At 41.1% G+C, this 12,904-nt stretch overlaps 1 protein-coding gene across 1 annotated transcript; it reads left to right on the forward strand.

Moving 5' to 3' along the window:
* Positions 1–7,344: 7,344 nt before the first annotated feature.
* On the forward strand, positions 7,345–8,676 carry LOC149187500 (uncharacterized). The gene has a single exon (XM_089409687.1). The coding sequence runs from the start codon at positions 7,345–7,347 to the stop codon at positions 8,674–8,676; it is 1,332 nt and encodes a 443-aa protein (XP_089265813.1).
* Positions 8,677–12,904: the final 4,228 nt, after the last annotated feature.

Raw genomic sequence — 12,904 nt, forward strand, 5'->3', positions numbered from 1 at the left:
ACAAGAAAACATGCTCAGTGTGATTGACTGCGGGACTGTCAAATGGTGAAAGCGACAAGTGCAACACTTCGGATAGGCATTCAGACGACCGCGACGACACTTGTGCGATAGTGGTTACAACATCGTGTGTGAGTGCGATAGATGTTTACATAGCGAACACAACTCAAACACAACCTTCAACATCACCAGAACGAGGTCGCAAGCATGACATAGCAATCAACATGCTGAAGACGACAGTTGGTCGAACAAGTGAAAAGGAAGCAAGACATGTAGAAGAAACACATAAAATAACTTTTCGTGTTTATGCACATGCATGTCACTGAGGACAGGATGATATGACAATGACAAGCAGTCTTGTAAACTCAACTAAGAGGTGTACATCGAAAGGTGTTCTTTACTTACCATACTTACCCTCAAGATGATCATGTATCCGACAGAGTTTTCATTTGGTCTTGATCTTTTGCATTACTTGGTTCCTTGATCCTTCTCCTCAACTCGTTGGAAGCGATTTCAGCATGTCACATTTTCCTGTAGTCACTGAGGGGTAGATTTGTGCAATTTCAGCGGACAGTGATTGTTGTCGGGATGAGGCCCTGCGAGGCTCGTCTGCATAGTTTCTACATGCAAGACAGACAGGGCAGCTTGGAAAACATTGCACAATTTTGATGCTCAAGGCACTACTGTGGGATAAGGGTCTTGGGAGGATACCTTTGCGTAATTTCTGAGTGCAATGCAGCTAGACTTCTCTACGCACTTCTAGAGATCAGTACTAGTTGGGGTATCTGCGGGTTCTGGGGTTTCAGCAGGAAAGGGAGGTTGGTGTCTTTCCGAACTGTGGGGTTTCAGTAGGCAAGAGAGGAAGCTTGATGGTTGCAAAATAAAAGTGCACATTTCCAGGAAGCTGGATGAGGCTAGGTTGCTCGGGAAAATGACTAAGTGTGAGATTAGTGAAACATATGTAAACATGATAGGAATTGATTGTGATTGCACATGGACACTTAATGACACAACGTAGACCATCCAGAATGCATAAGACATGCTTTGCTTGATACAACAACCTTTGTGACAAGAGTGCGTGAAGTGAGTGCGAAACATTTCTATGTGATGAGAACCACTCATGCGCACATTCTTTCCCTTGAAGCAAAACAACATTCTCTTTGCATGACAAACAACAACCCCTATGCTCGAAAATGATAGATGCTGCATAAAGATGAGAACATGTACAACTCTTAGGTTCAAGGAGGGGAGCTTGAAATCATCATATTACCAATAAGTGACCAAGGATGATCGATCAAAGGTGACCAAGGATGATCGATCAAAGGTAGGCTCCGAAATTTGCATGCAAGCCAAAATTTTGGCGGGTGGTTGTAGTCACTACAACAAGTACCAACAAGAGGCTTGGTGTCTAATTTCTTCTTTTAAAATTTTAATATCATATCAGTGCCTAGAATCAATAATGCTACTTTAGACACCTTAGTTAATGAAACAACTAGGTTCACCCCTCTCAGAGATGGGTTTTCTATTGAAATTGTCTATAAGCCTCCCATCCCCAACAAGGTAACTAATTTCTACATCTTTAATGATGATGAATAGATTCTTGACTTCCTTGCCAACACAAGCATATTCAAATAGGAAACTATTGATGAACACAAACATAAGAGATCTTTAGAAAAGCCCATATGCACGTGGGGAATATTATGCTCAAAGGTGTTGTGTCTTTGGAAAAGTTATTTGACGTACATAGGCATTTTAGAGGACCACCCAACACAAAGGTCCAAATTTCCACATTATTGCACGAGCAAATCAACTTGGGAACAAAGGAAAATCTAAAGTATGTCAACCTCAGTACCTGCTGCATTCGAGAAAACAAAGGTCATTTATTTAGCTATTCAAGTAGTATTGGGATGTTTTTGCATAGTCGTATGATGATCTCAAAATGTATGATACAAGAATTATTCAGTATGCCATTCCTATCAAGGAAGGGGTCAAACCATTTTAGCAAAAACTTTGAAAGGTACATTCGACTCTAGAATCTTTGATACAAAAGGAACTAAAGAAAATGTTGGATGCTAGGATCATTTTTAAAGTTAGACACTCCACTTGGGTCTCTAACTAGTTCCCGTAAGAAATAAGTCTGGAGAAATTTACTTGTGTGTAGACTTTCAAAATCTAAATTGAGCGTTAGATAGGGAAAACTACCTCGTTCCAACATTGGAGGATACATTGAAAACCATCTCCAGTTCTAAGATGTTTTCTACTTTATGGATTCTCTGGCTGCAATCATGTTCTAGTGGTTGAGCCAAACAGACTTAAAACAACATTCAAAACAATGTGAGGTACCTTTGCATTTAGGGGAATTTCCTTTGGCCTAATCAATGATGGGGACACTTTTTAGAGAGCTATGGAAATCACTTTCAGATGACTGATAGGTAAAAGCATGGTTGTACAACTCGATGATTTTTTAGTATTTTCTAAAAGAGGATCAAATCACCTATGTCATCTGAGACAATTATTTGAGAGTTGCAGAAATATGGGATATCACTTAATCCAAAGAAGAGCATATTTGTTGTGTTTGAAGGGAACCTCTTAGGAAACTTCATAGCCAAAAGCGGTATAACTATTGATTCGGAGTGTGTGAAAGCAATCATGGAAATCCGATTTCCTAATGGTAAGAAGGCTATGCAGTCTTTCTTGGGAAAATTCAATTTTGTTAGTAAATTTGTCTAATATTTTGCCCAAATTTTAAATCCTCTATTAGACATGATAAAAAAGAAAGTCATTTTTAAATATAATCATAAGTAGAAAGAAACCTTTTCTAGAATAAAGGAAACTATCACCGAGACTCCTTCTCTTTTTCATCCCAATTTTGATAAGGATTTCATGCTCTAGACATTTGCTTCAGATTCTTCATTGGAGATTGTTAGTAGACAAAAGGATGATCAAGGGAATGAATGACCCATTTCATTTATGAGCACTAGAATGCAAGGGTCCAAGTTGAATTATTAGGACATGGAAAAGAAAGCCTATGCAGTATACAAGGAACTCAAACATTTTAGGCCATATATCCTTAAAATTCATGTTAATGTACTTATTCCCCACCCCGTAGTTAGATCCTTATTCATACATATTGAACTGGGGGAATGAAGGGGAAATTGGATGACTTCCTTGTAGGAGTATAACTTTGAATTCAAGCCTACTTACACCATTAAAGGTCATGGCTTATGTTGTTGATCATCATGAAGAGGAAATGTTGGGTTGGGAGAAAGAGTTGTAGATGTATAATAACTTTTTTTTCCATACACCCAATATGTCATCATCACACTATACAAAGACAAGGAAATACTTGGAGAAAGGGACTTTGCCATCACACTTAATGACAAAAAGAAAGAGGGACATTATATTAAGGTCCGCTTCTTATCAATTGGTCCATGGAGTGCTACTCTGAAAACATCATAATGGATTTTTACTACAATGTCTCAAATCCCCATATTCTGAGAAGTTGTTATAAGAGTTCCATGAAGGAAAAGATGGGGGACACTTTGCTAGAAAAACCACAACACACAAGATTATCCAAATAGGATATTATTGGCCAAAACTATTTAAATATGGTCATGCATACACACGAAAATGTCTAATCTGTCAGATGTCTGCTGGGAGAGAAAGAAGATTAGTTTCCCCATTGTTTCTGATTACAGTAGAAGAACCATTTCAACAATGGGGACTAGATGTTATTAGTGAGATCACTCCTCACTTTTCAAAGCAACACATGTACATCCTCATTGCGATAGATTATCTTACTAGATGGGTTGAAGCCATTCCACTAAAACAAGTGAACGGTCAAGCAGTGATAAGGTTCCTGGGCAAAACATTATCACTAGGTTCGACGTTCCAAATTTGTTTATTTTTTTATAATGCTACATATTTTTCATCTTTGAGATTATATGAGTTTTCCTTGGAAAATGGAATTGTGCTTAAACATTCTACTAATTATTATCCCCAAGGTAATGGATTAGTTGAATCTAGTAACAAAAATATGATTCACATTATAAAGAAAATTATGCTGACCCAATAGAGAAATTGGCACAACACTTTACTTAACTCTCTCTGGGTCGAGCGAGTCATGCATAATCCTTCCCTTGGCACTTCACCATACTTTCTTGTTCATGGGAGGGAAGCCATCTTTCCTCCAAACTTTTACTTTCCCACACTTCAACTGTCACACAAATCCTGTGATGAATCCTATCCCATCATGTAAAGCAGGATTGACACCTATTGAAGCTAGATGAGGAAGGGAAAAATATATGTGACAAGCTTTCCTCTCACCAAAAATGCATTAAATGATGTTTTGATAAGCAGTCTGTAAGTGACAAGGAATTTAATGTGGGTGACCTTGTTTTGAAATGTAACAAAGCCCATGAAGACAAGGGAAAATGCTCCAAGTTATAGTATTTGTCGCTTGGTCCATACCAGGTTAACGAAAAACTTGGCCTACACAGTTACATACTTCAAACCCTAAACAATAAGATTCAGTCCCTTCTCGTAAATGGTCAATATTCAAAACTCTACTTTCACTAGCAACTCTCGGGAAAAGATTTTCAATTGCACATATTTCTTTTGTACCATATTTTGTTCTTTCTTATCACATTTTGTTTTAAATTCTATTAACAAGATGTGTATATATATAAAAGGCCTAGTATATAAATAATCTTATTTTGAATTAATGGTGCTATGTTGAATGTTTTAAAATCTATTGTAGTAACTACTCAACTATTGGTTGGCATTAGATCTCTTTCTACTAGCTTAGTCCTGAATATCTTTATAAGTCGATGACATCTATATGGAAAATAAAAATCGAATCATGTGGAGAAATCTAGTCAACTATGATACCCCATATTATTAATGGGATCTTTGTTTGCTCAAATTAGTACTAAAATATTGAATGGTATAATAAACATGTCATCCCAATTGTTAAACAAGGGAAAAGGAGAAAGCACAAAAGTTAGCAAACTCATTTAATTAAATATTTGAATCTATGAAACACAAGAAACAACCTCTCTGGAAGTAACAGGTAGTGAATCCTTGCTTTTCTATTCTGCAATCTTGTCTTCTATTGTCTTTGTCGTTTCATATTCCATGACACTTTTCATTCCTGAAGTCATTAGTGTGTGTGTGTGTGTGTGTGTATATATATATATATATATATATATATACATTAATTTGACCTTTTTTCCTCATATTAGTTGAGCCCAATCGTGTACAACACCTAGCCATTCTTTTGACTAGCCTAATCACACCAGCACAACATAGTGTAGTAGGGTTCCATCCCTCATCTAATACTATTTTTCCTGCCAGCTCTAATTGGACTTATCACACCTTGTGCGCTCAACCCTAACCATTCCTTCCTTTATTGCACATGTCTGCTAAAAATTGCAATTACACAACAACATTGTTGCTATCATTATATTTTGTGATTTCACTTAATATTGATGATTTATCTCATGTTACCACATCCTGGACTTTCGAGTTGTGATTGTACAACACATTCTTCGACCCCTTTTATCACATTTTCCACTATTGATCGCGATTGTGCTCAAGGAATTTTGCATGGGCTTACAATTTGCGATTGCACGATAAGTTGCCACATTTTTATGTTATCAAATTTTCCCATTACAACCTGTGATAAAGCTCGTCTCACTTTGCCTTCATAAATTGTGCTTAAAGCCAACACACTGCATTTTTGTATATATATATATATATATATATATAACATTGAGTGTTGCAATGAATATTATTAAAATGTCGGGAACAATTGATCTCTAATGTTTCAGTATATCATCATCCACAAGAGACATGGCACCAATGATAAGGAAAAGGCATATGAAATATGTGACAAAAAGTAGTATTGAGGGGGTGGTTGAGCTTACAAGAGCTAGAGTGCCTACATTCAAGGGCACTGCATGTCATACTGTCAAGTCAATATCTTTATCATGGCCAGAAATATAGAAAGCATTTTCAATCAAGGAGATTCCAAAAGGTGAAGAGGATCATGATGTTTACATTAATATAAAAAAGTATTGGTTTCATAAATTGGTAGCTCATACACCTGTCTTTCCATGTGCTAAGACTATTGAATGGATCCTACAACAAACTGATGATTAAAACACGATATCCAAAAACATCCATGGTGCACCAATGACATCATATGTACTAGGGGACATTGTTGTATACTATAAGGTGCCTAAACCTCAGGATCATCTTAGTCCAAAATGGTACTGTAGTTTTGTGACCCCTAGTAAGGATATTCTCAAAACGTGGTGGCAAGAACTTGGAAAATTCAAGTAGAAGGCTGAAGGGATTTATAATACCAAAATGCTTAAAAATATGCATTAGTTGTTGATGGAAATGTGTTACAAAGTCTATGGAAGAGATGATGCATAATACTTTGAAGAAACCTAGGTTCCCATGATACACAAATGTGCCACGAAAGGAACCATTTTTAATTGGGATGATGTCACTACATCTTCACTCAAGACAAGTGTCAGGAGAGCCAAGTGCCTAATAGAGGGAGAACAACCTGAATTTTACATGGCCTCCTACCAGGGAAAATTTTAAGAACCACCCTAAATTTATATGTATAATAAATGGGCTAATCCCCATGATACATAGGAAAAATGGGAGGCAATTTTATCAATAATATAATATGTAGATCAGTGGACGCACATCCAGCAAGTGGACTACGAGCAGCTACCCTTCAAGTGTAAGGTATGTCACGAATATGGGCATTTCGCCAATAGATGTAGCAAATCTAAAACAAATGTATTTGAAGGCAATGTTGAATCCCCCGAGGAAGCTTGGGAGCACGTCAAAAGGAAAAAATCAAACCCCCCTCCAGCCTCAACCTCAAAGGCTCTCCATGAAAACTCCTCCCTCCCCTCTCACCCCTCTGACTCTGCCCCTTCCTTCCTCTCCACCTCCAACCCCTTTGAAACCCTGTCCGCAGAGGACCCCCCATCCTCTCCCCCTTCCCCTCGAGGTCCCATTGTTACACCCTCCCCTAACTCCCCCCCCCCAGCCCTCACCTCCTCCAACAGTGGAAAGAATCTTAACCAAGAATAAATCAAAGGAAAACAGCCTCTCCACCGATCCCCCCAGAAAAGTTGGAAGGAAGTCTAACAAAGAGATTAGGGATGAAAACGCTGCAAAAGAAATGGCTACCGGCATGTAGCAACCAATGGACACATTTCTTGACAAATCCAAAGGAAGCGGAGAAAAAATGAAAGAGAAGAGCGGGGCAAATACCAAACAAGGTAAATGATGATCTTGGTCTCCTGGAATTGTAGGGGGATGGGCTCCTCCCTAAAAGCAAACGCAGTCCGAGACCTCCTCAAATCTGAACATCCGGACCTTCTCCTTCTCCAAGAGACCAAAATCACGGAACAAGAATTTCAAAACCACATAAAAAAAAGCAGAAGCTATGCAGGGATAGCAATAAGTGCAGCTGGCGCCTCAGGAGGCATAGGGACAATATGGGATAAAAGCAAATGGGAACTTAAAGATCAAAAATCTTACAGCTGGTGGGTAAGAACAGACATGCAGAACAAAGCCTCGAAAGAGGAGTACTCTATATACAACATTTATGCCCCTAACCATTATAGGGACAAGGCTTCATGTTGGGAAGCAATAACATCAGACCTCATGACTGTACAGGGAAGGAACATTTTCCTCGGAGGGGACCTGAACCTTATAAGGAATGTTGATGAGAAACTGGGAGGAAACTACTACGCTGACCCTTCAAGAGACTCATTAGAAGAAATAATTCAAACCCATAATCTAGTGGATATACCTCCGCAAAATGGGAGATTCACATGGAGCAATAAAAGAACTGGCATCAACAATATAAAACAGAGATTAGATCGAATCCTCGCTCAAGAAAGAACAGTGGCAAGATTTTCAAATATCCAAAGCAAAATCATTCAAGGATACATCTCAGATCATAAACCAGTGGCTCTGACACTAGATAAAGGGAAGAACATGGGACCTCTTCCCTTTAAATATAACAAGGCTTGGGACAACAAAGAAGAATTCAGAAACATGATCAAGGAGCAATGGGCAAAAGAAATAATTGGCTCACCTCACTACATTTGGGAAGCCAAGCTCAAATCTCTCAGGACTGTCATAAAGCAATGGGCAAGAAACCACGCTGCAGAGGAAAGCAAAAAAAGAACTGACCTCCAAGCAAAGCTGGAACAATGGAGTCAGGAAAAAGAGAGAGCACAGTACACAGAGGAAGATCAGGCCAAAGAGAACGAAATGTACCAAGAATTGTACAAGCAGAACATAAAGGAGGAAGAAGAGCAAAGGCAAAAGTCTCGCTGTCTTTGGCTCAAAGCCGGAGACAAAAACACTTCCTTTTTTCACAACAGCCTAAAGCTCAGGCGGGCAGGGAATCATATAGAGAGAATAATGATGGAAGGAAGCGAGCTCAGAGACCAAGAGGAAATAAAGGAGGCAGCGTCCAGACACTTCTGCGCTCTCCTAACTGCAGACCCTCAACCCATTGATAATGCGGATTTTCTCAGCCTAATTGAAAACAAAATTTCAGCAGCTCAAAACATCGAGCTGGACCAAGAGGTCACGCCAGAGGAAATAGAGTGGTCAATCTTCAGCATGGCTTAGGACAAGGCGTCAGGCCCAGATGGGTTCACTGTGGCATTTTATAGCAACCATTGGGAAATCATCAAAAAGAACTACATTAGAATGGTAAAGAATTTCTTTTCAAAATGCAAAATGGGAAACAGTATCAAATCTTCTTACTTAGCCCTCATCCCCAAGGATCCCAATCCCCAATCCTTTGATCGATTCCGCCCAATCTCCTTATGCAATGTCTCCTATAAAATTATCACCAAAATCTTAGCTAACAGGCTAAAAAAGCTCCTCCCTTCCCTCATCTCTGAGAATCAAGGAGGCTTCGTGCCTAGAAGACAAATAACGGACAATGTTATTCTTATTCAGGAGGCAATACACAGCAGTATAAATAGAAAGGAAAAGGGCATGATCATCAAACTAGATATGGCGAACGCCTTTGATAGAGTCAATCATCAATTCCTCAAGGCAGTCCTCCGGAAATTTGGGATATCCGACACCTTCATCAGCAGGATCATGGAGTGTATTTCATTCCCCTGGACAGCCCCTCTCATTAATGGCAGGCCAAGTAACTTTTTCAGAAGCTCAAGGGGATTGAGACAAGGCTGCCCGCTCTCCCCTTTCCTCTACATCATCATGGCCGAAACTCTAAGTATACACCTGGAAAATCTTCGCAGGCTAAAAGAAATCACAGGTATCAGCATAGTGCGGGGAACCAAGGGGATAAACCACTCTCTCTTCGCTGATGAAACCCTACTAATCGGAGGAGCTTCCAGTCTCATGGCAAGAAGGTTCAAGAAAACGTTAGAGCTCTTCCTTCAAGTGTCTGGAGGCAAGCTCAATAATAATAAGTGCATGATATACACTTGGAACGTCCCCAGGCAGATTATCCAGAGAATCTCCACAATCTTGGACATCCCTGCTCAAAGGAACTAGAGCCATTTCATGTATCTGGGGTTACCATTAGCTAAGGAGCCGGTCAAAACCGAAATCTGGGTTAAATTAATAGAGAAGCTGAGAGGGAAGCTTCAGAGCTGGGGTGTGTCCTGGCTCAACCTGGCTGGAAGAACAATTCTCATCAAAGCCATTCTCTCAGCCCTTCCAATTTATCAGTTTGCAACCACTCTCGCCCCGGCCAGCATCCATAAGCATATGGAATTAATCATTAGGAGCTTCTTGTGGCAGGGAGGAAGGCAGGACTCCAAAAAGTTCAGTCTTGTAAAGTGGGATCAGGTCATCTTACCCTTCGAAAAAGGAGGGCTTGGAATTCGAATTCCAAGATTAGCCAACATGGCCATGGGCTTCAAGTTGATCTGGAGAATTCTCAACGGAAAAGGAGCCTGGTGGACAGAGGTAATCAAAAGAAAATATTTGAATGGGGCCAACTCCAATATCCTATCGGAACCCATTGTTGACAGGCAGTGCACCCCAGTCTGGAAACTTATAAAAAAAACTCTCCCTCACTTCAAAATTTGTATCTCAAGAGCCCCGGGTAGTGGCAGAGACATCAACATCTGGACTGACCGTATAATGGGCTCAGAAGTTAGGGAAGCTCTCCCAAATCTCAGGCCCCTGCAATTGTGGATGGAAGGGAAAAATCTTAAGACCCTTTATGACATCTCCTCTTGGGACCAAAACAGATGGCTAGGCTGGAAGCCCCTTCCCCTTCCTAACAATCTAAAGGATCTGTGGGCCGATCTCAAGATATCCCTCTCAGGCTCAACTCCCCTTAACAGTCTGTCCGAGGATAAGTATGTTTGGGACCCCAATGGTGGCAACTACACAATCAAAGAAGGATACAAAATCCTCCAAAATGCCTCAGCCACAAACAACTGGCCTCTTCACAAAGCGGCTTGGAATCCGGAATGCCTCCCAAAGGTCAAATTTTTCAATTGGACCCTCCTCAAAAGAAAAATCCTCACAGCGGAAAATCTAAGGAAGAAGGGCATCCTCGGCCCCTCAATCTGCTGCCTGTGTAGAGCAGCGGAAGAAAGCAGTAACCATCTCTTCCTAGAGTGCTCCTTCGCTCGAAATTGTTGGAAACTCATCACCAGTCCGCTAATGATAGGTGAACTTCCCAATCAGATTACCCTCCTTCAAAAAAATTGGGGGAACAGCTATCCTCATCCAAAAAAAAGCAAGACCCTGGCCAAAAGACTGTGGAACAGCATCCCTTCAAATCTTTGCTGGAAAATTTGGAACACCAGAAACAAAAGCATTTTTAACAACAAGAAGCCCAGCATCTCCAGCACCCTTGCTAAAACAATTGCCCTCATCTCTGAGACCATTGGAGCGAATGGAATAGCCCAATCAGACCTTGAATCTGGGGACCCAAGAGAAATTGAATGGATGGGTAAATTCAGCCATGAACCAAGGAACCACAAAACAGCAAGTACAGGTAAGAAAAAAACTGATTGGAAGCTGAGAGGATCTAAAGAGGAAATCAGAGAGTGGATTCAAAACCAAAAGAGGCCCTCCCTTCAGTTCGACGGGGCCTCAAAAAATAACCCGGGCCAAGCAGGCGCAGGAGGAGTCATCAAAGACCTTCAAGGGAAAACTATCGTGACTTACGAGTGGGGATTGGGTACAATGTCCAATAACAAGGCTGAGGCATATAGCCTTCTCCTGGGAACCTCCATAGTGAAAAATCTCGGCCTTCAAAACCCGCTTATAATGGGTGACTCAGCTATCATCATAGCTGCTATGGTCTCGGGGAGGGACTTCAAACAAATGGCTCTAAACAACATCAAATCCAGGATTATGGACAACATCAGAGAAATAAACGGGGTCACCTTCAAACACGTCCTAAGGAGTAGCAACACAGAGGCTGACGAACAGGCCAACAAGGCATCCAGCAGACAGGCAGGCCAAGTCAGAGAAAATGACTCAGTCTGTGACAAAGCAATCCCCTAAACAATCCCATCCCACCCTCTCTTCTCAGAATCTGAGTCACCTCAGGCATCATTCTCCTCGAAGTCTGCCCGCCACCGAATCCCCTCACTCTCTGCCAAATCTTCTCGACTGCGCAAACTTGTCCCTCTCATATCAAATCCTCCCCCCTGCAATTGATTATATCACCTCTTCCAGCCTCGACATGGAGTTTCACTCATCCCCAGCCGCCATTTCCAGGCTCTACGCAATTGGTCATCACTCTCTTATCTTCATCGCACGCTGCAAGATCTTTTCCTGGGATCAGAGCCATCTCAAGAATCGTCTCACTCAGCACTGGTTCATGCACCCGAGAAGCCTCCTTCCTTCTATTTATAGCAGCTTGGGCCTCATCGTCTTCTCATCTATCAGCGTTGCAAAGGTTCTGGACCGCGCCTCCTCTAAGCACAGGCATTCTCATAAAGCTGGGCTCAGCCATCGGGAGCTCGGATTTCGCACTTCGATAGTGGTAATCTCAGGCCTTCTAAGTTCTGATTTAAATTTCTTGCTAACTGGTGGTTTTATTGGTCGTGGCAGTGCATTCCCTCGCATCTCTCTGCCCCCCCCCCCCCCGTCATTCTGCCCCTTCTTCCCCTCCCTGTGCAGCTCCGCTCCCCCCCTCTCTAGGTGTTCTTCTCCCCTATATCACCCTCCTCCCTGGAATTTGTTCCCCTCCGCATCTTCAGCTCGTCGACATTCTTCCCCAGCTAGGTGAAATGGCGGAACAACAGGATCAGCAAGGAGCTCAGGTGCCTGTCAATAATCCTTTTGAAAAAATCATCACCAACAGTGAATGCACACTTTGCAAAGCGCACACGTTCATGATCAACAGATTCATCAAACATTTCAACGACCTCAAAGATGATTACCAGGCAGACAGCAGTTCAAAACGGAAGAAGATTGAGAAACATAAAGCAGAAATCGAGGCCTTGAAGGTCAGGTGCACTCATCTTGAGGAAGCTATAGCGCATATCAGGACTCTCACCCAAAGTATGCAAGCGGAGGCTTCAACTAAAGCCAGTGCAAGAAAGGAACCCCTCCCTGATGACTCTGTTACCCAGAAACTCCCCTAGGAATTATGAACTATAAATTTTGTTGGCTTGCAGGCTCCTTTATCCGGAAATATAGCCGTTACCTCTTTAATTTCAGTTACCGTTTATGTAGCAATGAGGAACAAGGGTCTGCGAACCCGTTTTTGATCCTCAACGCCTTGATCTATCATATCTATGTACTAGGACTCAGTCCATGAAGTTTTTATAATATACAAGTAACCGATTCTGTAAAAAAAAATATATATATATATAATATGTATATATAATTTTTTTGGCGAATC

This window comes from Pinus tabuliformis, chromosome 3_1, assembly GCF_031772625.1.
Source record: "Pinus tabuliformis cultivar Carrire ecotype Pingquan chromosome 3_1, CPIR1, whole genome shotgun sequence".
Lineage (NCBI taxonomy): Eukaryota > Viridiplantae > Streptophyta > Pinopsida > Pinales > Pinaceae > Pinus > Pinus tabuliformis.

What these genes read in the sequence shown, in the direction of transcription:
- LOC149187500 (XM_089409687.1), top strand. Translation starts at nt 7,345, where the DNA reads ATGGGCTCCTCCCTAAAAGCAAACGCAGTCCGAGACCTCCTCAAATCT.